The following is a 25,317-nucleotide window of genomic DNA, read 5'->3' as shown; positions in this document are numbered from 1 at the left end:
GTGTTTTCCAGAGGGTCCAAGGCGGAGACCACACGTGGACATGCCCAGGTCAAGGTCTCTGCCCCCGAGCCTTGGAGAAGCCACACGCAGTCATTCCTTCTCCCTGTCCCAAGAATCGGTCGGACTCACATCACCCCAAGATGCAGTTCGTGGAGAAACAGATAGTTGACGAGAGCGTTGACGAGGTTGGCTGCAACTCCGGTTAGGATCTGGGGCAGGATGATTCCCTGGAGCGAGGAGAGACCGCACCTGCTAGAGACCCCTGGAACCGGCGGGGCACAGGCAGCCGCGGGAGCCCACGTGCTGTGGGTGCCTCCTTGCTGCGCGTACCTTCCCCCCCTCCCAGCACTCCCTCTCCTCCTCCTCTCAGCGCCATGGCGAGACCAGGGCGGGAGGTGGGACGCGGAGAGGAAAGGAGAGAAACTACAATAGTGCCAGCGCCAGCGCCAGCAGGGTGACAGCGTGTGAACAAGCTGCTCTCCACATTGGACTGTGGGTGAAAGTCCAGCCCCTTCTCAAGCGAAATGGAAATTGGGAAACTGGAGTGTGGGTGCGTTCCCTCCCATCTGGCTCTGCTCGTAAGCACAGAGCAGAAGCACCCAGTCTTGTCTGGCATCTCAAATCTGAGACGTGCAGCTGAGAGTAAGATGGCGTTGCACTGAGGAAGTGAGCGCTGCTGGCCAGGCGTCCGGAAACAACGGGCGACCGGCTGGAGCGCGTGGGGTCCTAGGGAACAGGTCTCCGGCTGCGGTGTCATCTCGCCCCTTTGAACCCTTTCTTATCTCTGGGAAAGCTGGTTCTCGGGAACCACATTTGTAAAAGCCTTGCTGTTTGAAGTCCTGTCGGTAAAAGCGAGACACCCCACTCTGCCGGGAGGGTGAAGTCTGTCACGTCCCAGCCAGGGGCAAAGCTCCCCGAGCTCCAACACGGCCGTCACATGGCCTGAGCTCTGCGGCTTCCCAGCCGAGAGGACTGGGGTGGAGAGCGGGCGGGCCTGGCCCTGACTTCTCCGCTCGGCCTGCTCTGCTCCGAGCCTCCTGTAGTGGGCGTCCTTGGGTTGGCTGAACGGCACCCCCCTTCGGTGAGAACCCACGGCCCCTCCGATCTGCCGATGCTCCGATGCTCCGGCTGACAGACCTGACTGCCGGGCTACGTGTTGGCTCCGGTGGCCTCGGTGGTCTTGGGCTCAGAGGCCAGGGCAAAGGTCTTGGCCAACCATTTGTGCGGGTCACTTATTTATCAGGAGGCCCTGGTTAGTTTAAGCAAGGAGTTAGGGGGCCCGAGCTGCACTGCGGGTGGAGGTGACAGTAGATAGAGGGGGTGCAAGTGAGCACAGGGGTGAGACCGGCGGCGGGGAGAGGCTGAGGCCACTGCAGGAACACGGGGCGGGAGCTGGGGGCATTAAGGCAGGGCTGGCAGGTGGCTCCCCATCCAGCCCCCATCTCTGATCCTTCCAGGGCCCCATCCCTGAAAGCTGTGATCTCCTACTGGCCCCACAAAGGAAGAGGAAAGTCCGCATTACCTGGGTGAGCAGATATTTAACTTGTAACGTGTAAAGAAACGTCGCCTACGAGAGAAAAATAGAGACGGATGTTCACATTTTGGCCTGACCATGTAGAGAGAGCTGAGAGCCACTGCTGGACTGCCCTTTGCTCCCGCAGGGACCACAGAGCTGTGTCACTGGGGAGGGGTGTCCAGAGCTGAGGGTTCCGCACATCGCCTATAAACGCGCATGACCCAGCTGGCCCCGGGGCGGGGGTACAGCTTCCTGTGCACAGTGAGGCCGCCTCTGTAGGTTATGGACTGGAAAGAAAGCCCTGGGCAAACTCTAGGGAAGCTCTTTCTATAGACAAGCCTGTAGTCCTTTCTGCCAATACAGTAATGAAAACTGAACTGTTTAAGGTCTCAGGCTAAATTAAAGACCACGATACCGATTAATGAGAGCAGGGGACTGCTTTTAAGGGCTGAACTGTGTCCCCATCGTGTGCAGGACCCTAACCCCCGATGTGGCCGAATCTGCAGATAATCTTTACAGATGTGATTAAGTTAAAGTGAGGCCGCGAGGTTGGCCCTGATCCGGGTGGACTGGTGTCCTTATAAGAAGACAAGAGACACGACAGTTTCCTGCACAAGGAAGGGCAGGGCCGTGGGAAGGGGCGAGAGGGCTGCCGGCCAAGGAGAAGGTCTCAGAGGCAACCAGCCCTGCGACACGTGGACCTTGGACTTTAGCTTCCAAAACGATGAGAAAATAGATTTCTGGGTTTAAGCCTCCCGGTCTGTGGCATTTGTCACGGCAGCCCCGGCCCACTAAGACAGCCAGTCCCGGCTCAACCGCGGCGGGAAGGCTTTGGAGGGTGCATCCCTAGGCGATTTCGTCCTTGTGCGAACACCCTGAGTGTGTTACACAAACCTGGGGGCGGCCTACTGCACCCCAGCCTGTGCGCTATAGCCCTGGCTCTGTAGGGAGGGGATGAATTCCCTCTAACCCTCCAGGTTCTTGGCTGAGACACCCCTGTAATACAAGACAGATTGACAGGAGAAAAACCACTCAAGTGTAATAACATGTGTACCTGCTGTACACACGAGGAGACCCCAGAAAGCAGAGGAAGGCGCCAAAATGGCTGAAGCCACCACCGTGAATGGCCTCTTCCGTGGGGAGTCGGTTATGGGAAATGACCAGGAAACGCACAATCACGGGTCAGGCGTGGTGCAGAGTTCAGTCCGCATCTGCTCCCAGGTAAGTTTCTGGGGATGAGGCCCCGCCTCCTCCTGGCACAGCCTGGGAGACACCCAGCGAGTGGAGAGGTCCTTACACTGTAAACGCACCTCACACAGGGCAGCTCCTACTGGGTGTCAGCTTCTCCCTTGTCTGCTGTTTCTTAAAAGGAACTGGCCTAAAATAGCCCTCATGCCGAAGAGACACATTCTGGTGACAAATCGTTCCCCTACAGCTCTAGGCTGCAAATCTGCACAGGGTGTTACTGAGCTGCAGGCTGTGGGCAGCTGCCGCACAGCGGTGTGTGTGATGCGCTGTGCTGCAACATTAGGAAGCTGCAGCTTCACCAGGCAATAGGGATGCTTCAGCTTGTGGGGGCGCAGAAGAAGTCACCCCGCGATGTGCCTCAGTGGTATGCAGATTGTTTTGAGCTAAAGAGAACTTTAACTGCAGGCTCAAGAGAAACTTCTGCTCCTCCCTTTAACTACCTAGAACTTGAATTAGGGGTGTTGCCCGCAATAAGAGATTATCACAATAACCTTTTAGGCCCACCCCTATGGCAGGGAAAACCTTTATTTCATGAACATCTGCTCTTTTCGTCACCCTGCAATGACCCTTTGAAGTTCCCAAGACACTGGCCTCATCCCTAGCTCAGAACGACTTATGTACCTAGATCCCCATCTGTCTCGGAGCATCCCCTGCACGTGGGGTTTCTGACTCTCGTGTACCCGGCGTTCCCATTCATGTGTAGTGTCGACATAAGAAATGTCCAAACTCTAGAGAATTTCTGTGAGTCCATTGAGCCAGACCGGTGGCAGCTGCAGGAAACAGGGCCTCCACGGGTGAGGAAATGCCCAGAGGACGGCGACCTGAACCTTATTTCATGCATTAGAACCAAAGGAGAAGACGCGAGGGCATCTGTGAGAGCCATGGTGAGCAGGGAGGCGAGAAAGCACCTCGGGGAACCACTGGGATTGGTGGGTAGAGAGTAAACGAACAGACGCAAACTTCCTTCCATTGGTGGGCAGAGTAAATAGCTAACATTTACACACATGGAGATGGTGTGTGGGGAGCAGGGTAACAGTGAGGGCTCTGTGGGCTCCTGCTCTGGTGGGGGGTTGTGCCCTGGAGGGTCTGGAAAAGGGGTTACCCTGACATTCCAAAGGTATGTTATCCTAGATGCAAAAAGGCAGTAGACAGGCTCAGGTAAGGTAAAGCTTGACCTTTGTCAGGGAGGATGCCGGCCGACTACAGGGCTACCGGCCATGACTCACTGGTAGTCAGGAAGTTTTGATTTCAGACCATTCTGTGTGGTTCCTTTAGATCTGAGTTTGCAAGTCCTGCCATGCAGGCCTCCCCTGAGCTTGTCAGGTTTAGATGTGGCCCCTTTTCGTCCACAGTGTGTATTAAATGTGGTTATTTTCTCTTGCTAATCTGTCTCATGTCTGTTTGATTATTAGACCAGCCAGAAGAACCCTGGGGGTAGAGGAAACTTCTCCTCCCCCACAAGCTCCATTACAATCTTATGGGACCAGCATCGTATTCGAGGCCCCCCAAAACCTCATGAAGCGGCTCACAACTGCATGGCGGCTATGCCCAACCGCACGGCGGCCAAGCCCCAACCGCACGGCGGCTATGACCAATTGTACGGCCGTGTCAAACATTAACACACACTCGTGGTCGGTGCCATCACAGTCAGCAAGTGCAAAACAAATCTAAAGGTTCCGGTGAGGCCTCAGGTGACTGAGACGCGGAAGGATGTCCCCTTAGGAAGAGGAGGCCCGAACTCCCTGCATGACCCCAGAGCCCCTCCGTCTGCAGGAGGCAGGGCAGTGCCCACGGGAGCCACCTGATCCTTAGAATTTCCTGAGGGACAAACGTCTGTGTCTTTCCTGAGCGTAAGTAAAGCCACGCTTTCTGGAATGAGCCCACATCACATGCGATCCAATTCACTGAGCTCAAGGGCATCTCAGCTGCTTTTTCTCAGTGAACCGCAAGAAGAAAACAGCTTAACACTTGGAAACTTACAGGAAGAGCTGGAATGAAGATCATGACATAGGTATGGGTAAGCCTATACAATAAAAAGAAAATAAAAGTGAGGAGGTCTCCATCTCAAGGAAAAGGAAGGCAGGACAAACCAGCTGTAACTGCCTTTCGCAGCCTTGGCTCTTTCTAAATTAATGGACTCAACTGCTGGAGCAAATGCGCACATTTACAATAGAACTTGTCATCTCATAACCCAAATTACCTCTCTGGGTTCTTCCAAGCCTTTGGGTCTAGGGCGGCATTTTTCCAACTCAGCACTGTGGCTGCTGAATTGTCTGCTGTGGCAACTTTCCCGTGGTTTGTAGCATCTTGGGCTTCTACCAGCAGTGATGCCCTATTACCAGTTCTGATAACAGACTGTCTCCCGACATTGCCAACTGCCCCCTGGGGTCAGAGCCTCGGGTCTGAGACAAGGACTGCCCTGGCAGGGCTCAGTCTTGGCAGCATGTTAGAGTCATCTAGGTGACCTCTGAGAGACGCCGCCACGGCTGCCCCGACCATGAGGACAGCGTGCTAGGCGGGAAGGAGGACCCGGCAGCGCTGGGCTTTGAAAGCACCAGGCGGCTCATACCAACCAGGGTCAATAAGCACAAAACCACAAATGAACACCTTCAACGACCACCTCTCATGGAGATGCTGGCAAGTCGTATTTCTCCACAGACTATCTGCCTTTGCAGTCACCAGGGGAGGGCTCTGGATCACAGCGGCAGGTGTGCGAGCACCAGGCCTGGCAGGATCAACCGAGGAAGCTCACCGCCTCGTGTGGGGCCGTGGCCCTGGCCTTTGGCGTTTCCAGAGGCCAGGCGTGGATGGGAGCGTCTTTCTGCTGGGATGGCCCTCCCGCCCTGCACGGCCCACCTTACCTGGACACGGCCGGGTCCTGCCGGAGGAGCAGCAGGAGGTGCTGGGTGTTGAGGAAGAGCGCCCAGCAGGGGAAGCAGCAGAGCAGCAGGATGAGCGCGCCCCGCTGCAGGATGACCCCCACGTGCTTCTTGTTGGGGCTGCCGTACGTCTGGGGGCACACAGCGAAAGCAAGCCCGTTAGTGCCCCACGCCCCCCACAGGCCTTCGATCGCGCCTCAGGAAGGACAAGTGGTCCTACAGACTCGGCTGCATTCTGTTCCTGACAATCGCCTGGGAACACCTCAAAGCACTGAGGCGGGGTCTCACTGAAGATTGTCTGGATTTGACCGTCCCGGGTGGGGCCCAAATACCATAATTTTAAAAAACGTCCTGCTCAGCTGGTGTGGCTCAGGGGTTGAGCATCGCCCTATGAACTAGGAGGTCATGGTTCGATTCCCGGTCAGGGCACATGCCTGGGATTTGGGGCTCGATTCCCAGTGTGGGACGTGCAGGAGGCAGCTGATTCATAATTCTCTCTCATCATTGATGTTTCCGTCTCTCTCTCCCTCTCCCTTCCTCACTGAAATCAATTAAAATTTTTAAAAAAATAAAAATAAATAAATAGATAGATAAAAGCTTTCTAGTTAGGGTTGCATCCCTAGAAACTTGTTAGAAATGCAATATATTGGGCCCCACACAGGCCTTCTAAGCAGAAACTCCGGGGGAAGGGACGGTGGTGGCTGGGGCCAGCGGCTGTTGGCTTACCGACGCCAAACTGCACATCCCTTCCCACGCCCTGTGCAGTGACAAGTGTGGGAGGCTGAAACTTGCCACAGAGGGAGCTACTTACACCACTGGAATCAGCCCACGCACAAGTCAAAATGCTTCTCTCCTGTGGAGACTACTCCACGGCCTGGCCGCCGCCCACTGCTGCCTCGCCCCCACCAGCTGGATGCTGGCCACAGGCTGCTTCCTGACAATCCCGGACCCCGACGACTGTCGCATCAGGCGGGCTGGTTCTGGAACAGGCTGTGGCCCTGCCTCAGGAAGTATGCAAGGCATTTGCCCTTATCTGGGTGGGGGCGGGTGCCACACCCGAGTACCCCGTCCACCCTGCCCTGTGTATATAGCCCCTCAGCACCTGTCACGCGGGGTGGAGAATGTCCACATCATACCACCGCCCAAGACGCTCCTCCTCTGTAAGTTCCCTTAGCAAACTCGGTGTAATAACGGAGTTGTCAGCCCCTCTCTTGGGTCTCTCAGCCCAGGACACTTCTCTCAGCCTGGAGACCCCAGAAATGGGCCTTGGGAAAGGCATCCGCAGGGGAAGTCCCGGGTTGACCGGGACCTGCATGTGGGGAGGGGCGACCTATATGCTGGACTGCAGTGTGAGCACAGGGGTGCCCGAAAGTGCCGCTGATCTTATGGGTTTGTGTAAGAAGTTCCCTTTACACGCTGTGGCGCGGAAGGCAAGCACGCGGCCATGGCTGAGGGCTGACCCTGCGGGTGGGCAGCTGGCTGACCACCAGGGTTAGAAAATTAGGGGATGAACTGAAACTAGAAAAAGATAGAATATTGTCCACACCTCTATTAGAGCGGGGCTGACATAGAGGTGGGAGGGGGAGGAAGGTCTCGAGATCCACTTTTATGGAGGCCACAGGTCTGCCTGCAGCTGTGTGTGTGCATGTGTGTCTACACATGTGTTATGTGTGTGGTGTTTTCTACCCCTGGGTGGTGTTGCTAATTTGTAAGTGAGCTGTGTTTAATTGGCTCCAAAAACAAACAAGCACTTACAAGGATTGGCTACTCTACAATTCTCAGAAACGCAGAAACAAACACACACTTTTCAAGTTCACCATAGAAGATTAATCTTCGGTAAATAAAAGCTGATTTAAGTTTGTTGACTTATGTAGAACAGACATGTTTTTGAGTTATCTACGGGCTAATAATTCTAATTAAGATGAAAAGAAAATAATATACGCTTTCAGTCAGAGAAGGAAAAGGTGTGAAAATATATTTCTGAGAGAAAGAAAAGTAAATTTGTCCTAAAGTGAGGCTGGTTGTTTCAGAATGAAACGAGGAAAAGCAGGACAAAATCTGAATATGAAAAAGGAGACTTATAGAAGGTTTGTGCAAAGTAGTAACGAGAACAGAAATCTGTGTGGGCAAGCTGAACTCGTCACGGACTCGGATTTCAGTATCAGGAGTAAGCGATGCAAAGGCAGAGTCTTCCTCTGGCAGAGGCTGTGCAGTACTCCGGGGCCCCTGGGGTGCCTCGAGGTTTGTTCTCTCTCCTTAAAAGAGAACAATATTAGACTAGGCTAATATTGGAATGTTGAAACCACTTGGGAAACATTGTCAAATAAGAAATGACATTGAGCCTTGACTGGTTTGGCTCAGTGGATAGAGCATTGCTCTGCGGACTCAAGGGTCCCAGGTTTGATTCCCATCAAGGGCATGTACCTTGGTTGCAGGCACATCCCCAGTGGGGAGTGTGCAGGAGGCAGCTGATCGATGTTTCTCTCTCATCGATGCTTCTAACTCTCTATCCCTCTCTCTTCCTCTCTGTGAAATAATCAATAAAATATATTTTTCTTTTAAAAAAAGAAATAACATCGAGCCTTCTTTATGTTGTGGTTGTACATAAATGTTCCAGAAATTCTGTGAAATTGCTGGGAATCTGAGCTCTCCTGACATAAGACGCCTGTCATCAAAACTGAGGCCACACCGAAGGGACTGACCCTGAGTGTCAGATTGTGACCCGTGGGGATGAAGTCTATCCTGTTTCTGCAAAAACAAGCCCTCGCTGCGGGGCTTCCCTCGCCCTGAGGTCCTTGTAACCATGGCAACAGGCTGCTCCCGAATCAGAGCAACCAGGTGGGTGAACAACTGGGGCCTTGGGAGACCAGGTGGCCTCTTGGTTCCCCTCGGCCCCTGAATGCTGAACCTGGACTTCATCCAGCTGCCGTCAGTGTGGTCACCAACGCGCTCTTGGCGTGTGTACGCTTTCTGGAGGGGTTGCAGCCTCTCCTACTGATGCCCTCGCAGTGACCAACAACTGTTACGCAATGTGTCTCCCATGTGGGGTGTGCCTTCCAAGTGCTCCCCTTCACACAGCCCCACTGCAGGCCATGGATGGTGGCTTGGGGCCTGTCCCTGTTTTCCCTCCCAGCCTCTGTGAAACGGGCTATTACGCTGATGACAAAACGTTAACCTGTGGCGGTCCGCCTCTGCCGCGCAAGGCCCTGCAGGCTCTGCGGCCCCACAGGAACGTGCCGAGGAATCACATCACGTGGTTGGCTAAGACCTGCTTTGTCCCCAAGGCTGTCACAGACAAAGTACAGTCCTGTCCAATAGCAAAACATGTGAAAGAGGGACAGTCTTTCACGGGAATTCTGGGGTATTGGTGAACTCTTATACCCCACTGAGTGTAATGCCTTCGCCCATTATTGCCTGGTTAGGAAAGGACATAGATGGGCGCGGGGGGGGGGGGGGGGGGGGGGGGGGGGGTAGTACAGCAGGCTGCCTTTGAGAAAGCAAATGCTGGTGGCCCTGGCCGGTGTGGCTCAGGTGGCTGGCCATCGTCCTGTGCACTGAAAGGTCACCAGTTCGATTCCCGGTCAGGGCACATGCCCAGTTTGTGGGCTCAATCCCCAGTAGGGGGGCATGCAGGAGGCAGCTGGTTGATGTTTTCTCACATGGATGCTTCTCTCTTCTCTCCCCCGACTCCCTTTCTCTCTCTCTCTCCCTCCCTCCCTCCCTCTCTAAAAAACAACAACAAACATCGCTGGTCAAGCAGATTAGCTCTTGGAATCACACAGGTGCGGTGCCTGTGAATGACATGTTTCAGCCACCCTGGAAGGCATGAGCTGGGCATTGTGGCAAAAATGGCAAAGAGAACGAGTGCCCCTGGATTTTGGTCCCAACTGTTGAAGAGGGCAGAGGTCAGACACGCCCTGAGAGAAAACCAATTGTCATAAGAATTTCCCTTCCCATCAAGGAGAGGGTCACCATGTTCCATCGCCCGACCCTGCCAGGGGTCAGCCTCCGACGCTGGCCGCACGGCGTGCCTTTACAGGGGAGCACCCTGCCAAACAGTCCTGTCTCCACGGGCTCCGCAGCTACTGCACTTGCTGAACACAGAACCTCCCAAAGCTCCTGCCCACCCTGTGTCAGCCCCTGTGACCTGCAAGAAAGGAGGGACATTCTGGCTGGAACTGATGGCTCTAGAGGGACAATCTGTCTACTGGATGCTGTCGCCATTCCGCCGCCCACTGATCCTATCCGGGTGGAAGCAGGAACAAAGCGCAGGAGCCAGCGGGCTGAGCTAAAAGTGGTTTCTCTGATCACTGACCCTGCACAGCCAGGTGGGCTGTGACAGTGGGAGGCAGAGGGGTGGACAGCAATGAGCAGCCCACATAGGACAGGAGATGGGGAGACATCTGGGCTCACTGGCAACAGCCGGGGGCAGAGCTGACCTTTTCCTGTCCCTGCCCACAGGCGTCTACCAGGTAAGCAGGAGGCAGACGCCGTGGCAAAAATGTGTGCCTCAGCAACTGACCGTCAGCAGACACAGCAAATGGGAACGTGAAGAAGTGGACAGCCTAGTGTCTGAACAGGATGGCAGTTAATGCGGCTGCCCCCGCAAAGGGACTAGAAAAGTCCAAGTCCCACCTCTGTACGGGGACCCCCGTCGTAGAGAGTGACGGTGGGGTCACATTTCAGAGGACATGATGTGCAAGCACGGGCAGAAGAACACGGTACTGAATGGAGGCTCCACCTCCCCTGTGACCGCAGGCAGTGGGGCGGATCAGTCAGAAAGATGATGTCCTTGAGCAACAGATAAAGTTATTAGCTGGAAAGCCTACGTTGGCCGGGTGAACAAAGGTGCTTTCGCAGGCATTAAACATTTATGGGCTTTTGTTGTTGTTCTGGTTGTTGTTGCTTTTTTAGAGAGAGAGGAAGGGGAAGAGAAAGAGAGAGATTTGTTGTTCCACTTGTTTATGCATTCATTGGTTGCTTCTTACATGTGCCTGACTGGGAATCGAACCCGCAACCTTGGCATACTGGGACGATGCTCTAACCAACTGAGCTACCTGGCCAGGGCCCCAGGCCTTACTACATTTAAATAATCAAGTGCGGGTGCTGCTGCCTCACAGCCACATTAGGGACTCAGCCAGAGGCCCTCTACGGTGAAGGTGTGGAAACGAAGGCACAGATGCCGGCCCTGGGCCAGAGGGCGTGGTCATAAGGACACCAGACCTGCTGTCCCTGGAACAGGGACCGTTTCCTGGAATCTGCAATGGGATTCTGTGCAAAGGGTTAGTTACTTCACGTCCCTGGATGGAGAGGAACTTCTCGGTCTCCTGTGGGACCCTGTCACTCTAAGGCAGTAGGGACCCATGGAGACAAGCCGCATGTGGACTGGCACACACACCAATGAAAGAGGGGAGAAGGGAGGGGTCCTGGGGTCCCAGCTTGGCTAATCCTCCCTCTATTTACTTCCTCGTGCCAAGAAGCACCACCCCCCTGGCCAACATGTCGAGCTTGCGCAGCCTGGCCAGGCTCCCAAGGCCGTGGCTATGTCAACATCCAAAGACCAGGCTGCAAGTGTCACACTCGAAGAGGAAGACCTCCCAACTCAAGTCCCTACTGCCCTTGGACTTCTGCTGCTCTTGTGGCATCCAACAGTTATGGGGCAGAGGGGCACCCCACTGAATGGGTGTGCTGTTGTTTGTTACTGTTGTTTTTATTGATTTCAGAGAGGAAGGGAGAGGGAGAGAGAGATAGAAACATCAATGATGAGAGAGAATCATTGATCAGCTGTCTCCTGCACACCCCACACTGGGGATCGAGCCCACAGCCTGGGCATGTGCCCTTGACTAGAATCGAACCTGGGACCCTTCAATCTGAAGGCTGACGCTCTATCCACAGAGCCAAACAGGCCAGGTCTGAATGTGGTGTTTTTTATACCAGATGAATCTGCTCGTATTTCTTCTTTGCTAGTACATATGAAGGCTCACGTAAACGCCTCAGTGCCCCGACCCCATGTTCAGATGACCTAGCACCCAGCCCGGATTCTGAGGGCCATGATGGAAAACATCGTTACTAATACCTGGATCCCTGCTTTTAGTGTTTTTCCTTTGCTTGCACCTCGATGTTGTTGCTGTGGACTGTGTCCCTAATGTGCGCCATTGGCGACTAAGCGAGCTACCTCCCTGCTAATGAAGCCCCTTGCTGACACCCAGGGCACCTCCTGGGAGAGGCACAGGGTGGACTGTGGAGAAACGCTGCCATGGTGTGACTGCCTCGTGCTGCCAGACTGCAGCTCGCTCTGGGACGGAACAGGGATGTCTGATGGGCCCTCCCCGTGCTTGCTGGTGTGTGTGGCCAGAACATGCCCTGGCCCTGCCCTGGCAAGCATGCAAGGTCCTTCCCCTACCTGGGCGGGCCGCTGCAGTGCCCTCTCCATCCTGCCCTGCCCCACCGGGCACAGAGGACTTGCCAGCCACGCCTCCCCTGTGACAAGCTCGATGGAAGGCGGAGGGTCAGCCTCTTCCTCGGGCCCTGGGCCCAGGGGCTTTTAGGAAACCCTCCCCCAAGGCACAAGCCCCGGAGGTGCTGATGGACGCTAACGTTGGAGAGCCACGGGCTAACCACACTTAATGATGCGGAAAGCGGCAGAAGGGACTTGTGTGAAATGTCCCCTCTTCGGTCAAAATGTCGTGTGAGGGAGCCGCGCAGATGAACACGACCTGCACAGCCGGAGGGGGCGCCGGCCACCCTGAGAGGGAGCAGGAAGGGGAGCTGGAACCAGAGGCCCGCAGGCCGCAGGGTGTCAGATTGTGTCCCTCTGTGCACTCGGCTCTTCCAGATCCACCCAGGGAGACGCCCAGGGAGATGCCAGGGAGATGCCAGGGAGATGCCAGGGAGACGCCCAGGGTCGCTGAGAGAGAGGCCTGGGCCCCATTTACCTGAGACATGAGGGTGTCACAAGCAGAAGATAAGCCAAATCCCACGGAGATACCAGTGACATTGATCACCTGGAAAGAGATGCAAAGGAGAGGCCGCTCAGCGCTCAGGGAAGACAGGAGGGGATGCCGGCCGCCTGGGAGAGCCCGCGGGGCCTCCGCCTCAGAGACCGCGGGGCGGGCACGGAGGACGTGCACACGGTTAGAGAAGAGACGTGTAGGCCAGAGGCTCTACTCAGCCTGTTCTTTTTTAATCTTCAGCATTTTGCTCCCTAATTTCAGAGGAACGCGCATCCTTCCTAAGGGGCAGGCAACGGGGCAGGACACCAGGCGGGTAAGTCCACTTGCTCAAAACCAAGCCTGGCTTGTTCCAATGTCCCGGAGGACTCTGGGAGTGCAGAAGCTGGTCTCTGAAGTCAAGGCCAATGCCAGGGGGCTCCCACATGTGTTGGTTTGACCAGGTCAGCAAGCCCTGGGGTTTCCGGAGCTCTGGGGAGCCCATGGCTGCAGCCCCAAGTCAGGGAGGGGCACGGCAGGACCTCTGACGCTGGCCTTGTCTGGAACCTGCTACCTCCGCCGGAGTCTGCAGGGAGCTGCCGGGGCAGCGGCCACACCAGCCCAGCCTGAGAGCACCAGCTTTCTTGCACGTCCTTGACCAAAGAGAATCTGCTGGAGGCCAGCTGAGTACATTTCTATCTCCCCCAAATTTCCAAACAGCAAAAACCAAAAAGGAAAATGAAGCCTGGGGCTGTCCACTTGCTCCCTGAAAGCAAAATACTCTGCTTATTCTGGGGCTAGAGCAGAGTGGTAGTCTCGCAAGGTTCACCGATGCAGCTCAAAGCCTGGAGGGAGCAGGCAGGGAAGGCGAATGTGTGCCTTGTCCGCAGGAGCAAGGGGCGTCGGGGAGGCCAGGAGCGCATGCTGAGAGCAAGTGGGCGGCCCCTTTGGCCATGCAGAGCCAGCTCACCCCTGGCGGAGGTCAAGGACATCTCTCTCTGGTTTGGGGGGATCTGATCTAAGATTCAGAGAGGATTTGGGGTTCTTCCTGACTTTAGGGTTAGATAATAGGATACAGGATTTCATTTTCCAGTTTAATTTCTAGATTAGGACTCTCAGTAAGACAGACAAGTCATTGGGATGGGAGTAGAGGTCTCGGTTTCTTCTTTTTTAAATTAAACTTATTGAGGTGACATGGGTTAATAGGATCATACATGTTTCAAGTGTACATTTCTATGATACATGATCTGTGTATTGCATTGTGTGCCCCTCACCCAAAGTCAAATCATCTTCCATCACCATATATGTGGCCCCTTTAACCCCCACCACCTCACCACCCCCTTCCCTCTGGTAACCACCAGACTGTCGTCTGTGTCTATGCATTTTAGTTTTATATCCCACATGAGTGAAATCATATGATTCTTAGCTTTTCTAACTGACTTATTCACTTAGCATAATATTCTCAAGATCCATCCATGTTGTTGCAAATGGCAATATTTCATCCTTTCTTATGGCTGATTAGTATTCCATAGCATGTATGAACCACATCTTCTTACCCAGTCCTCAGTCCTCTATGGAAGGACACTTTGTGGTCTCCATGTCTTGGCCACTGTGACTAATGCTGTAGTGAACATAGGGGTGCATAGAGCTTTGTGAATAAATGTTCTTGAGTTCTTCAGGTAGATGTCCAGGAGAGGATTGCTAGGTCATATGTTAACTCTATTCTTAATTTTTTGAGGAAGCACCAGCCTGTTTTCCATGTGGCTGTACCAGCCCACATTCCCACCAGCAGTGAATGAGGGTTCATTTTTCTTCACATCCTTCTCAAAATTTGTTAATACTTATCATAATGATAACAGCCATTCTAACAAGCATGAGGTGATATCTCATTGTAGTTTTGATTTGCGTTTCCCTAATAGCTAGTGAGGTTAAACATATTTCCACATCTGTTGGCATTTGTATGTCTTCTATTAGGAGTTGCTCTATATATGTTGGTTCTCCCTGATTGGGTGCATATATATTGGTAAGTGTTTTGTCTTCTTGACATATGTCCCCTTTATCATTATAAAATTTTCATCTCTGTCTCTTGATACCTTTGTTATCTTGACATTTATTTTGTCAGATGTAAGTATAGTTACATCTGCTCTTCTGTGGATGTGATTTGCTTGGAGAATCATTTTCCACGCTTTCACTTTGAATCTACCTTTGTCTGTAGTTTAGCTGTGTCTCCCGAAGGCAGCAAATGGATGGGTTTTGTTTGTTTTTGTGTTTTAATATGTTTTTATTGATTTCAGAGAAGGAGAGAGAGATAGAAACATTAATGACGAGAGAGAACCACTTATCAGCTGCCTCCTGCACGCCCCACACTGGGGATTGAGCCTGCAACCTGAGCATGTGCCCTAACTGGGGAATTGAACTGTGACCTCCTGGTTCATAGTTCGATGCTCAACCACTGAGCCACGCCGGCTGGGTGATGGGTTTTGTTTTTTTGATCCACTCTGCTACTCTGTGCCCCTTTAATGGTGAATTCAGTCCATTGACATTTAGGGTAATTATTGATGTATGAGGATTTCTGATAGCCATTTTATCTTCTGTTTTCTGGTAGCTCTGTGCCTCCATTGGTTATTTTCCTTGTGTTTCTGTCTTTTGTTTTTATTTGGTGATATTCCATACTTCTTTCCTCTGTTTTCTCCTTTTTATAAGCTATGTTTCTCCATTTTGTTTTTGTGTGTGTGTGGTTACCATCCTATATAATAAAAGGCTGATATGCAAATCGACCAAACAGCAGAACAACCGGTCACTATGATACGCATTGACCACCAGGGGGCAGACACTCAATGCAGGACTGCCCCCTGGTGGTCAGTGCACTCCCACAGGGGCAGCGCCGCTCAGCCAGGAGCCGGACTCAGGGCTGGCGAGCGCAGCGGCAGTGGCGGGACCCTCTTCCGCCTCCATGGCAGCGCTAAGGATGTCTGACTGCCAGCTTAGGCCCACTCCCCCCGGGGAGTCTGAGGGCTCCCAGACTGCGAGAGGGTGCAGGCCGAGCTGAAGGACCACTCCCCCACCCAAGTGCATGAATTTTGTGCACCGGGCCTCTAGTTAGATTTATAAAATATAAAGTTTCATATATACTGTAGTTCTTTTTCTTTTGAATGCATCTGATCTTCATCCTCCTTTGCAAATTCAGACCTTCCCTCTCCCCTTTTATGTTTTTGTTGTCACAAATTATCCTTGTTAATGCTGTAAGTGTTTTGGTGATCTTACCCGTAGTGTTGTGACCTTATATTCTTTGTTTCAGGTAGGATGCCCCCTTTGAGTATTTCCTACAATGGAGGTCTTCTGGTGATAAAAGCCCTGAGCTTCTGTATGTCTGGAAAAACCTTTATTTCTCCTTCATATTTAAAGGATAACTTTGCTGGCTATTATTCTTGGCTGGTAATTTCTCTCTTTCAGATGTTTGGATATTTGGTTCCACTCTCTTCTGGCTTGTACGGTTTCTGCTGAGAAGTCTGATGATAACCTAATGGGATTTCCTGTATTGGTTTCTTTCCTCCTTTCCCTGGCTGTCTTGCGAAGTCATTAATTTTTGACAGTTTTAATTCAATGTGCCTTGAAGAAGGCCTCTTGGGATTGAGGTTAACTAGGTGTTCTGCTTGCTTCTTGGGTCTACTTCTCTCCATAGGTTTGTGAAGTTCTCATCCACTATTTGTTTGAATAGGCTCTCCATCCCCTTCTCCCTCTCTTCTCCTCCTGGTGTGCCCTATTATTCTCAGACAGCCCTTTCTGTTGGAGTTGGATAGTTCTCGTAGGGTTCTTTCATATATTTTTTTAAGCTCAAGTTTCTCTCTTCTTCCCTCTGCATCAATTCGATATTTCTCGCTTAGATAAAGTAATTCTTTCCTCCATCTGGTCTGCTCTATTTCCTATGCTCACTAGTTCGTTCTTAAACTCTTTTATTGAGTTCTTCACCTACAGAATTTTTGTTTAGTTATTTAATAAAGTCTCAATCGCTTTGGTAAAGGTTTTGTTTCTTAATTTGTTTTCTGAATGCATTAAGTTGCCTGTCTGTATTTTCTCGCATCTCATTGAGTATTTTCAGAACAGCAATCTTGAATTCTCTGTCATTTATACTACATATTTTCATGTGTTTAAGTTTGTTTTCTGGAGATTTTTCATTTTGTTTCTGAGCTGCCTCACTACCTTGGTTATTCATGATAGTATATGGATTTCTTCTCTGTCTAAGCATCTATGTATGAGTGCCACTTTTCTAGCTGATTACTACAATGAGGTCTTTTTATTATTTTCTAGTAGGTGGCAATGAATCACAAGTGGTTTTTTTAGCTCTGTAACATCAGAATGCTGACCCCAGCAGTGGTTCTGGCTGCCATCAGTACAGCCGCCATGCATGGAATTGGGTTTGGCTGAGGGAACCCAGCCGCCTTCTTTGTTTTTCCCTCCAGTAATGGCAACCTTGGACCTCTGCAAAGGCCTCCTGGAGCCCCAACTAGGGACCAGCCACAGAGCACATCCTCTGCTCAGGGGAAACAGTGACCCCACCGTACCAGTTCTCGGGTTTATGAATAATGTGCTTCACACCAAACACCAAGGGTGAAGGGAGAGGAGTGCTGGGAGTCTACGGGTGGCAGGACTCCATGGCTTTGCTTCTCTGCCTTGAATTCCAACTGCCAGACAACTGCAGCAGCAGCCCAATGCTGCGTCCTGCCCAGGTTGCTGGATCAGCTGCAGCTCATGTCGCTCACTTCTGCAGGCGTGCTCACCACGTCTCTCTGCTCCTCCCAGCTGAAGGAAACACCAGCCACAACTGGATTCCTCCCCTCCCCCATCCATGGCTCCTCTGAGCCCTCCTCCCTTCTGCCTCCCCCGTTTGTTCCCACTTGCCCACCTTTAGATGCTACAATGTGAAGATCTCTCAGCTGTGCCTGTACCTTGAGCAGGGAATCCTGTTCAAATTGTTAAAACTCTAAGGGAAGAAACCAATGGGTTCTCTCACGCCCGCCGCCGTTGCTCTGACATCACTCCCCTTTATTTTCTTTACACAGGCATGCCTCAGAGATACGGCAGGTTTGGTTCCAGAACATTGTAATAAAGCGGCTATTGCAATAAATCAAATCATAATCTTTTTGTTGATGGAGGGTCTTGCCTTTGTTTGTCAAAATGCCACACTTAACCGCTGGCAATAGGGGGCCTGTAAACTTCTCTTCCGGGTGTCACCTGGTCCTTGTCCTCCAGGTTAGCCATGGTGCCTGGGGTAGAGGGTGCAAGGCCTTCAAACACTTATGCCCTCCTGACCTCAGCTGCTTTTCAGTACTCACTCTGCATGTTGGACTACGACCGGCTGGTCACAGGCTCGGAGAAGTGCTCCGGCTCCTTCCCGTGGCTCCGGAGAAAGTGCTCCCACACGTGCGCTCATGCTCTCGGGACTTCATGCCCCCACGGGCCCCTCCAGCCAGGCCCTGTCCACAGTTTCCTCTGAAGTCAGCGTTCAACCCTCCTTTTCTGATTCCCTTCTCTCAGATGTGGGACCAAGAATGGGAGCCAGATCTCCATGGATTACACATAAGCTGATGTGGTAGACAGAATGAAGGCCCCTCGAAGAGGTCCCTGTCTCCACCCGCAGACTCCCAGCACTCCTCTCCCTTCACCCTTGGTGTGGGACTATGTGAAGTTACAGGCAAAGGAGAACTAAGGCTACAGCCCTGCCAACACCTGAATTCAGTGAGCTCAGTGGAGCCCATTTCAGACCTCTGACCTCCAGCACTGACGCTAACACATCCGCATTGGTTTAAGCTGCTAACCTGCATCATTCCTGAGCATAGCAAGAGGCAGCGCGTACGGATGGCTTTCATAAATACTACGGACATGTCAGAACAGTCCCACACGTACTGCGATTGCAAGTGTGACAGCATCCAATTCCAGCTTTCCCAGGTGGCCGCAGAACACGGAGCTTATGAAACTGATCAGAAACACCATCAACTGGGCCAGGAACTGGAAAGAGACAGAAAACAAAAAGTTACATACGAATGCCAACCATCACAGAGGCAGAGGCGTGCGATTCCAAGGGCACCCCCTCCACCCGCCGTCTGAATCCACTCATTAGAAGTGAGGCGCCAGGGCTCAGGGAGCACTGCCAGCTCCCACAGGGCATGTGCCGGTCCTGGGGGGCTTCTTGAAAACATTGAAAAGCCCGTTGGTAACTGCTCTCAGAATCACATTTTTAAAAGCGTCCTAGCTTTCCAAATCTATTCTCACTTTAGATTCTCATGCCACAGATCACATGTCTATTTTTACTGAGATTTTCAGAGGCTGCCTTCTGAGATAAGCCTCTTGCTATCCTAGATTCATAATGAGAACTGGAGAGAATACAGCCTCCAATAGCCAGCAAGAAATTCCACAGGCGGAGCAGCTGAGGCTGAAATAAGACCATCCGACCAGACCAGCGGGATCTGGGATTTGAGTGACATGTTACCGGCCTGCAGAGCACGTTAATTCCTGAATTCCATGAAGCCTCCGCCAGGAGGGCAAGCCCAGCTTCGGGGCCATTGAGCTATTCTTCCTCGCGGTTCCAGCAGCCAGCAGGAGTCGCTCTAATGCAGGGGTCCTCAAACTTTTTAAACAGATCGAGGGCCGGACTATAGTTTAAAAAAAAACTACGAACAAAATCCTATGCACACAGCAGCGGCAAAAACACCCAGCAGACCGGATAAATGTTTTCAGCGGGCCACATGTGGCTGTAGTTTGAGGACCCCTGCTCTAATGCTTTAGCTGCAGGTTTGTACTCTTATTTCCTTCCATTAATTTAAAACCACCTCCCACCTGCCCTCAGGCCCAGAAAACCCATAGTACCTTGGGAAAGCCTCTCTCTCTGGGAGCTCATGTGGCCCAAGAGGTGGGTTCACCTGACTCCCACTCCCGAGGGAAGAGAACAGGTGCCTGAGGACTCACTGCTGCTGCCCCCTCTCAGCTCCTCAAGGGAAAAGGTCTCCTGGGTTCTGGGGCGCAGACGACACTGTCTTCTTGGCTCCTAGGGAAGCTTCTAGCCCTCCCCTCCGCCAGCCACCCGGCCAGCACCTCCGCGGGTCCAATTTGCGATGTTGGGACCTCACCGGTCCCCGCCCCTGATGTTTCAGATGGCAGCCCTCTTCCCTTCCCCAAACCCGCGTCTGGGGGGAGAGTTTTCAGCTTTGCGGATGGGCCCAGACCCTCACATCCTGGAAGGCCTGCTTTGAGGTGGGGGTGGGGGAGCACATCTTTTCTGCACCGACTTCCAAACCATGACCCAGTGCCTCTCTCACTGCAGAAAACAAGGGTGACTCTAATCTCCAATGGCTCCTGCTGCTTAGCAGAGGGCTGCTTCTGGAATGTACTGCAAAAGTAAGCCAAAAGGAGACAGAAGACAGGGCCTCAAAAGCGAGGGGCAGGGAGTAAGTGGAAAAGGTTGGTATGAACCCAGTGCTGCAGAACTGGAGCTGGAGCCAGCGGACCCTGTGGGCCCGGGCCAGCCACACGCAGACACTCCCCGAGGCTTCGTTTGCTGCAGCTTGGTGTCTCTTTCACTGTGAATTTATATAACTTAAAGGTCTCAGGGTCCCCCTCTTTTTTCTTTTTTTGTAAACTCAGCATCTTTCCCATCCTTTCAGTCCTTGTCCTTTGCACCTTATGTGCACACACCACTGCAATCAGCGGCACAGAATCCGCTTGCCCTGTTCCTGGAGCACGGCGCTGCCACCCATGCCCGGGCTCCCTGCAGCCACGCGGACACTTCCATGGCTGCACATGAAGCCTGCTCGGTCTCCTCCACGGCCAGGCCTTCGGGTGGCTTCTCAGGTTTTGATATTACAAATCGTGTTGCACAGAACACATTCACAGTTAGGGTGGGTGCCCAGTCCACGGGTGGGAATACAGTCATGTGCTGCATAATGACATTTTGGTTGATAAATATTATGATTGAGGCTCATGAACATGGGCCTGTGGGAGGAGCCAGGGCCTGTGGGAGGAGCTAGGGCTCATGGGAGGAGCCAGTGGCTGTGGGAGGAGCTAGGGCTTGTGGGAGGAGCCAGGGCTCATTGGAGGAGTCCTGTGCGTCACCAGGAGAGCCCTGCAGAAGAAAACGTGCTGGCAATAAAGCTCTCTGGCCCTAATTGCCCTTCCGTTTAACTTCCTCTTCCCTCTACATACACTTCCCCACCTAAGCACACGGAGCAGTGTGCACACAGCTTGCAATGTCTGCACACAATGGTTGCAACCTTTTTTCCCATTGTATGAATGCACCATCACTTATTAATTAAATCCACAGGTTGTCCAAGGTAATGAACTTCCCACGTACACATATTTCTTTGTACACTTGGGGGAAGATACCCTTTAAGAGAAATTCCTAGAGGTATAGCTGTTGTCAAAAGGTATAGGTGTTTCAAGTTTGCATAGATAGTGCCCAAGGGTGTGTGTGTGTGTGTGCGCGAGCGCGCGCGCGCACAGAGGGTTTGGGGAGGGAGGAAAATTTAACCCAGCCTCCTGCATCCCCAGATTTCAAGGCCCCTTCAGACCAGGGCGTGCTGTGAGGGTAGGTGCTGCAGCACCCCGACTTTGTGGAGGTAGGACATAAAGCCACCTGCACTTGGCAGAAGACTCGCAGACTGGCCCTTTGCCCCTCGGGCTGGAGCCCCTGCCGGGACTGCCTGCAGCTGGCAGATGGGGCAGGTGGCGAGGGCTTCTCACCGATGCAGGCTGAGTGGGCGAAACAGCTTCCAGGATAAATCCCAGGACTGAGCCAGGAGGGAGTGGGGCTGAGACCAGGAGTGATGCAGTGAAGGGACCTGGGGACAGACAGACCTGGGGCCCGAAGCCCTGCGTCTCCCCTCGGGCGACCCCTGATTCCTCTGGCGGGGACCCCGCCCTCGGTTTATGGACTCCTGGAACAGGAAGCAGAAGCCTGGGGCGCAGAACCTCCCGGCTGGTTGGGGCTCCACCTTTGATTGGTTCATCCAGGCTCCTGGCCTAGTCCTAGGTCTACCCCAACCTTTTTATTTTTCCCCAAATTAATCCTTTCTGGCAATGAAACACCGAGTCGATATTATTTTTCATTCGACATGGCCTATGAGGAACCTAGTATACGATGGCTGAAAACCTCAGCTCCCCTCGTGACCTGACATCCGAGCTGCCAAGAGGAGGGAGCGCCCGGAGGGGTCACACACACATTGCTCTGTCTTTCTGAGACAGGCCAGTAAGCCAGGACGAGCGGAACAGAGAAACTGAGGCAGATAGTTAAACGGCCAAGCAGTTCACACACACAAGCAGTTTACAGCCATCTAGTGAACTGCAAACCCTACCTTCTTACGCAAGGCCACTTAAGAATAATGGTTCACACTTCTCCCCACCAGAGGGAAACAGCTTAAATCACCCCCTCAGGGACACAGACAGCGGAAACCCAGTCAGTGCCCTCTGTGCCAACCCCACCCAACAACAGATGAAGCCAGGGGGACAAATCCCATTTTGGTGCCTCAGCATAAAGCTGGTGGATATTCTGTTGAGATAATCCCACACGACCTTCCCGAAGTTCCCGCCTGTAAAACCCTCCAGCTGCCCTGGCCGGGTGGCTCAGTCAGTTGGAGCACTGCCCTGTAAACCGAAAGTTTTCAGGTTCGATTCCCAGTCAGGGCACATACCTAGGTTGCAGGTTTGATCCCTGGTCGGGGTCCTATGGGAGGAAGCAACCGATTGATCTTTCTCTGTCTCCCTCCCTTCTTTCCTCTCTCTCTCAAGTCAATGAAAACATATCCTCTTGCCCTGGCTGGTGTGGCAGTTGGTTGGGGGTCGCCCCATGCCCCTGGAGGTTGCTGGTTTGCCCGAGTTGCAGGCTGGATCCCTAGTAGGAAGTGTGAAGGAAGCAGCCAATCAAAGTTTCACTTTTGCTTTCACATCAATGTTTCTCTCTCTCCCTCTCCATTCCCCTTTCTTTAAAAAAAAAAAAAAAATCAGTTTGGCTCAGTGGATAGAGCATCAGCCTGCAGCCTCAAGGGTCCCAGGTTCGATTCCGGTCAAGGGCATGTGCCTTGGTTTCGGGCACATCCCCAGTGGGGAGTGAGCAGGAGGCAGCTGATCGATGTTTCTAACTCTCTATCTCTCTCCCTTCCTCTCTGTAAAAAATCAATAAAATATATTTTTTAAAAAAAATCATTCCAGACAGTGTGGCTCAGTGTGGTTGAGTGTCGACCTATGAACCCGAGGTCATGGTTCAATTCCCGGGCAGGGCACATGCCCAGGTTGCAGGCTTGATCCCCTGTGGGGAGAAGAGTGTGTGCAGGAGGCAGCCAATCAATGATTCTCTCTCATCATTCATGTTTCTATCTTTTTCTCTCCCTCTGCCTTGCTCTCTGAAATCAATACAATATATATTTTTTAAAAAGCTTTTAGGATGGAGGACCCCGTGGGCTGTCCCTCCCAGGAGCACACCCTCTCGCCTAGTCAAGGACCAGACCCTTCAGAACTGCCCACCCCAGGGCACGCTGTGTGCCCAGGGAACTGACCGCCTGCACCCTGGCTTGTCCCCCAGGGCTCTCAACCACCTGAACCGGCAGGCCTCGATGTAGCCAAACTGCCTATGAGAGAAAGATGGAGGCTTGGCCGCCTGTTCCGTGTCCTCTGCCCGCAGCCCCTGCGGTTCTCGGCGCCCGTGTACCCCCTTCTCCACACGGACAGGGGCCCAGGCTAGTCCCCTCATCTCGCTGGCACAGCCCATGCGGCGGACAGGCAGGCCCTCCTCGGGATTATTTTCCAGATTTTTGACAATTCAGCCGGGCAATGAGTTGTTAACAACAAAGAGAAAGTCTGGGGGAAACACCCAAGGCTTGGCCACGGTCCCTCCCTCACAAGCGCACACTTTCCCACAGCTTCCTGCCAGGTGAGTGGGAAAAGCGCTGTGTCCGGCACTGTCCTCTCTTCCCAGGCCCCATTTACAGTCCGTGGGAGGGAGGTGAGTGCTAACACCTTCGAGTGAGTCCTCTGGGAGACTTGGGGCTCAGTGCTGAGCTGGAGGCCTGTAGGGAGATGGGATGGGAGGGAAGTCAGCAGGGATCCAGACCAGGATCCTACCTCACGCCCAGAGCAGAGCGCGGCCGAGCATGGGGACCGGGCCATCTCCCCTCTCCTTGCCCCTGGTGAGAGGGCTGTGCAGGCAGGAACCCAGACAGGGACCAGCAGGGGCTCCGTGTACAATTCCTAAGAGACTAAGCAGGTGCCAGAGCCTAGGACCTCGCTGGGAAAGCAGTCACAGACACACACAGAGGACTGGAGGAAAAGGGCCACATTTCCGCTCCACGCTGAAGTTTCAGAGCTTTTCTCTCGTTATCTTGGCTTCCTATTTTTCTACAAGGCACACACCACATTGGTACTTAACACAGTTCGTACCTATGATGAAGACATACAAACACACAGGGCGTAGCTGTCAGTCCGTGCTCATCCCTGGAGACCGGAAGGTCCCCTAGGTCAAGGCGACTGGTTACTGCAGGAGGCGCAGAGGGTGAGGGCCTGTCCGGGGCTGGGTCTCCCCAAGCTGCCTTGTTTATTTTTGTGCTGTGGGAGCAACGACGCCTTCCCGAGACCTTCCCACGGCGGCTCTGCGAGTGGCCCATCCAAGCGGTTATTTCCCTCCGGGTCTGGGCGAGTGCGCAGGGGAGAAGCGAGTGCGCAGGGGAGAAGCGGGGAGACCACCCTGCGTCCTAGGCCTCCTGAGATCCGGGGAGCTGGGCCCAGGCATGGAGACTCCACGTCCTGCGTTCTCTCTCTTTCCCTTTGCGGGGGCTCCACAAACTCCGTCCCGCCGGTCGTGTCCGCGCCACTGTGCACCCCACAGTGGGTTTCACAGGACCCGACAAGCGGTCCCCCCCAGAAGGCACCCTGGCCCATGGGCTTTGCAGATGCGGGTCTGCCCAGGTCCAAGGGCTCATTTGCGCCCTGAAGCCGCACAGGCTCTCGCGCAGGACAGACTCTCACCCTGTGGACTTGAAACCACCCAGCCTGGCGGGGGCACAGGCGCGGGGTTACATTTCTCGCGGGTCTTGTGGTTTTTAAAACCCGCATTACGTTCACTAGAGAACGCAGAAAGCGCCCAACTGACAGAAATAAACACATAAACTCAACCCCAAACTTCTTGGAGCACAATCACCGGGGGCCCTGCGTCCCGCGCGGAGGTGCCCGGGGTGGGCAGGGTTTTGCAGCTCCTCGCCCACCACAGGGAACTCGCCCTCCGCTGCCTCCGGGTCATCAGATCCTCAGCCCCAGGGCTGCGTTTTCAGTTCCCGGTGTGGCGGTTCCGGTAACTTGCCTGCTTCCCAAACTGCGCACCGTTGGAGAAGGCAGGGCGAGCCCCTCGGGGCCCGTGGGTCCCCGCTCCCAGGGGCCCCCAAAGCCCGCGCCAGCCAGCTGCGCCCCGAGGCCCGCGCTGTGCAGGGCGCCGCCGGGACGCGCGCGCCGGGTGCTGGGCACGCACCCCTGGGCCCCCCCCCGCCCCCCCCCCCCGCCGTCCCGGGGCGACAAGGTCACTCCCTGCGCTCGCACGCGCCGCGACTCACCGCGGGGCCCGCCAGGGCCAGGAGCGCCCTCAGTTCCTCTCGGAAGTGGGGCCAGGGCGGGCAGGGCGGGCAGCGCGGCCCGCGGCGCTCGGGGGCGGCCTCCAGGCTGCGGGGCCGGGCCCCGGGCTCCTCGGGCGTCTCCATGTGGCCGGCCGCGCGGG

At 53.7% G+C, this 25,317-nt stretch overlaps 1 protein-coding gene across 1 annotated transcript in view; it reads right to left on the bottom strand.

The window, feature by feature from the left end:
- Positions 1-25,317, bottom strand: part of SLC47A1 (solute carrier family 47 member 1) — a 44,094-nt gene extending 18,777 nt beyond the window's left edge. Inside the window, exons 1-7 of the mRNA XM_070392928.1 lie at positions 25,157-25,317; positions 18,477-18,578; positions 12,579-12,647; positions 5,626-5,774; positions 4,745-4,787; positions 1,523-1,567; positions 130-227 (exon numbers count right to left, since the gene is read on the bottom strand). Of these exons, the coding sequence (XP_070249029.1) occupies positions 130-227; positions 1,523-1,567; positions 4,745-4,787; positions 5,626-5,774; positions 12,579-12,647; positions 18,477-18,578; positions 25,157-25,300 (650 nt within the window). The 5' untranslated portion in view covers positions 25,301-25,317. The remainder of the gene's footprint in view (positions 1-129; positions 228-1,522; positions 1,568-4,744; positions 4,788-5,625; positions 5,775-12,578; positions 12,648-18,476; positions 18,579-25,156) is intronic.

The sequence above is a fragment of the Myotis yumanensis genome, unplaced genomic scaffold, assembly GCF_028538775.1.
Source record: "Myotis yumanensis isolate MYYU_CA2020_CCGP unplaced genomic scaffold, mMyoYum1.0.hap1 SCAF_16, whole genome shotgun sequence".
Lineage (NCBI taxonomy): Eukaryota > Metazoa > Chordata > Mammalia > Chiroptera > Vespertilionidae > Myotis > Myotis yumanensis.
Note: the sequence above shows the minus strand (reverse complement) of the source record. Positions and strands in the feature narration are given on the sequence as shown.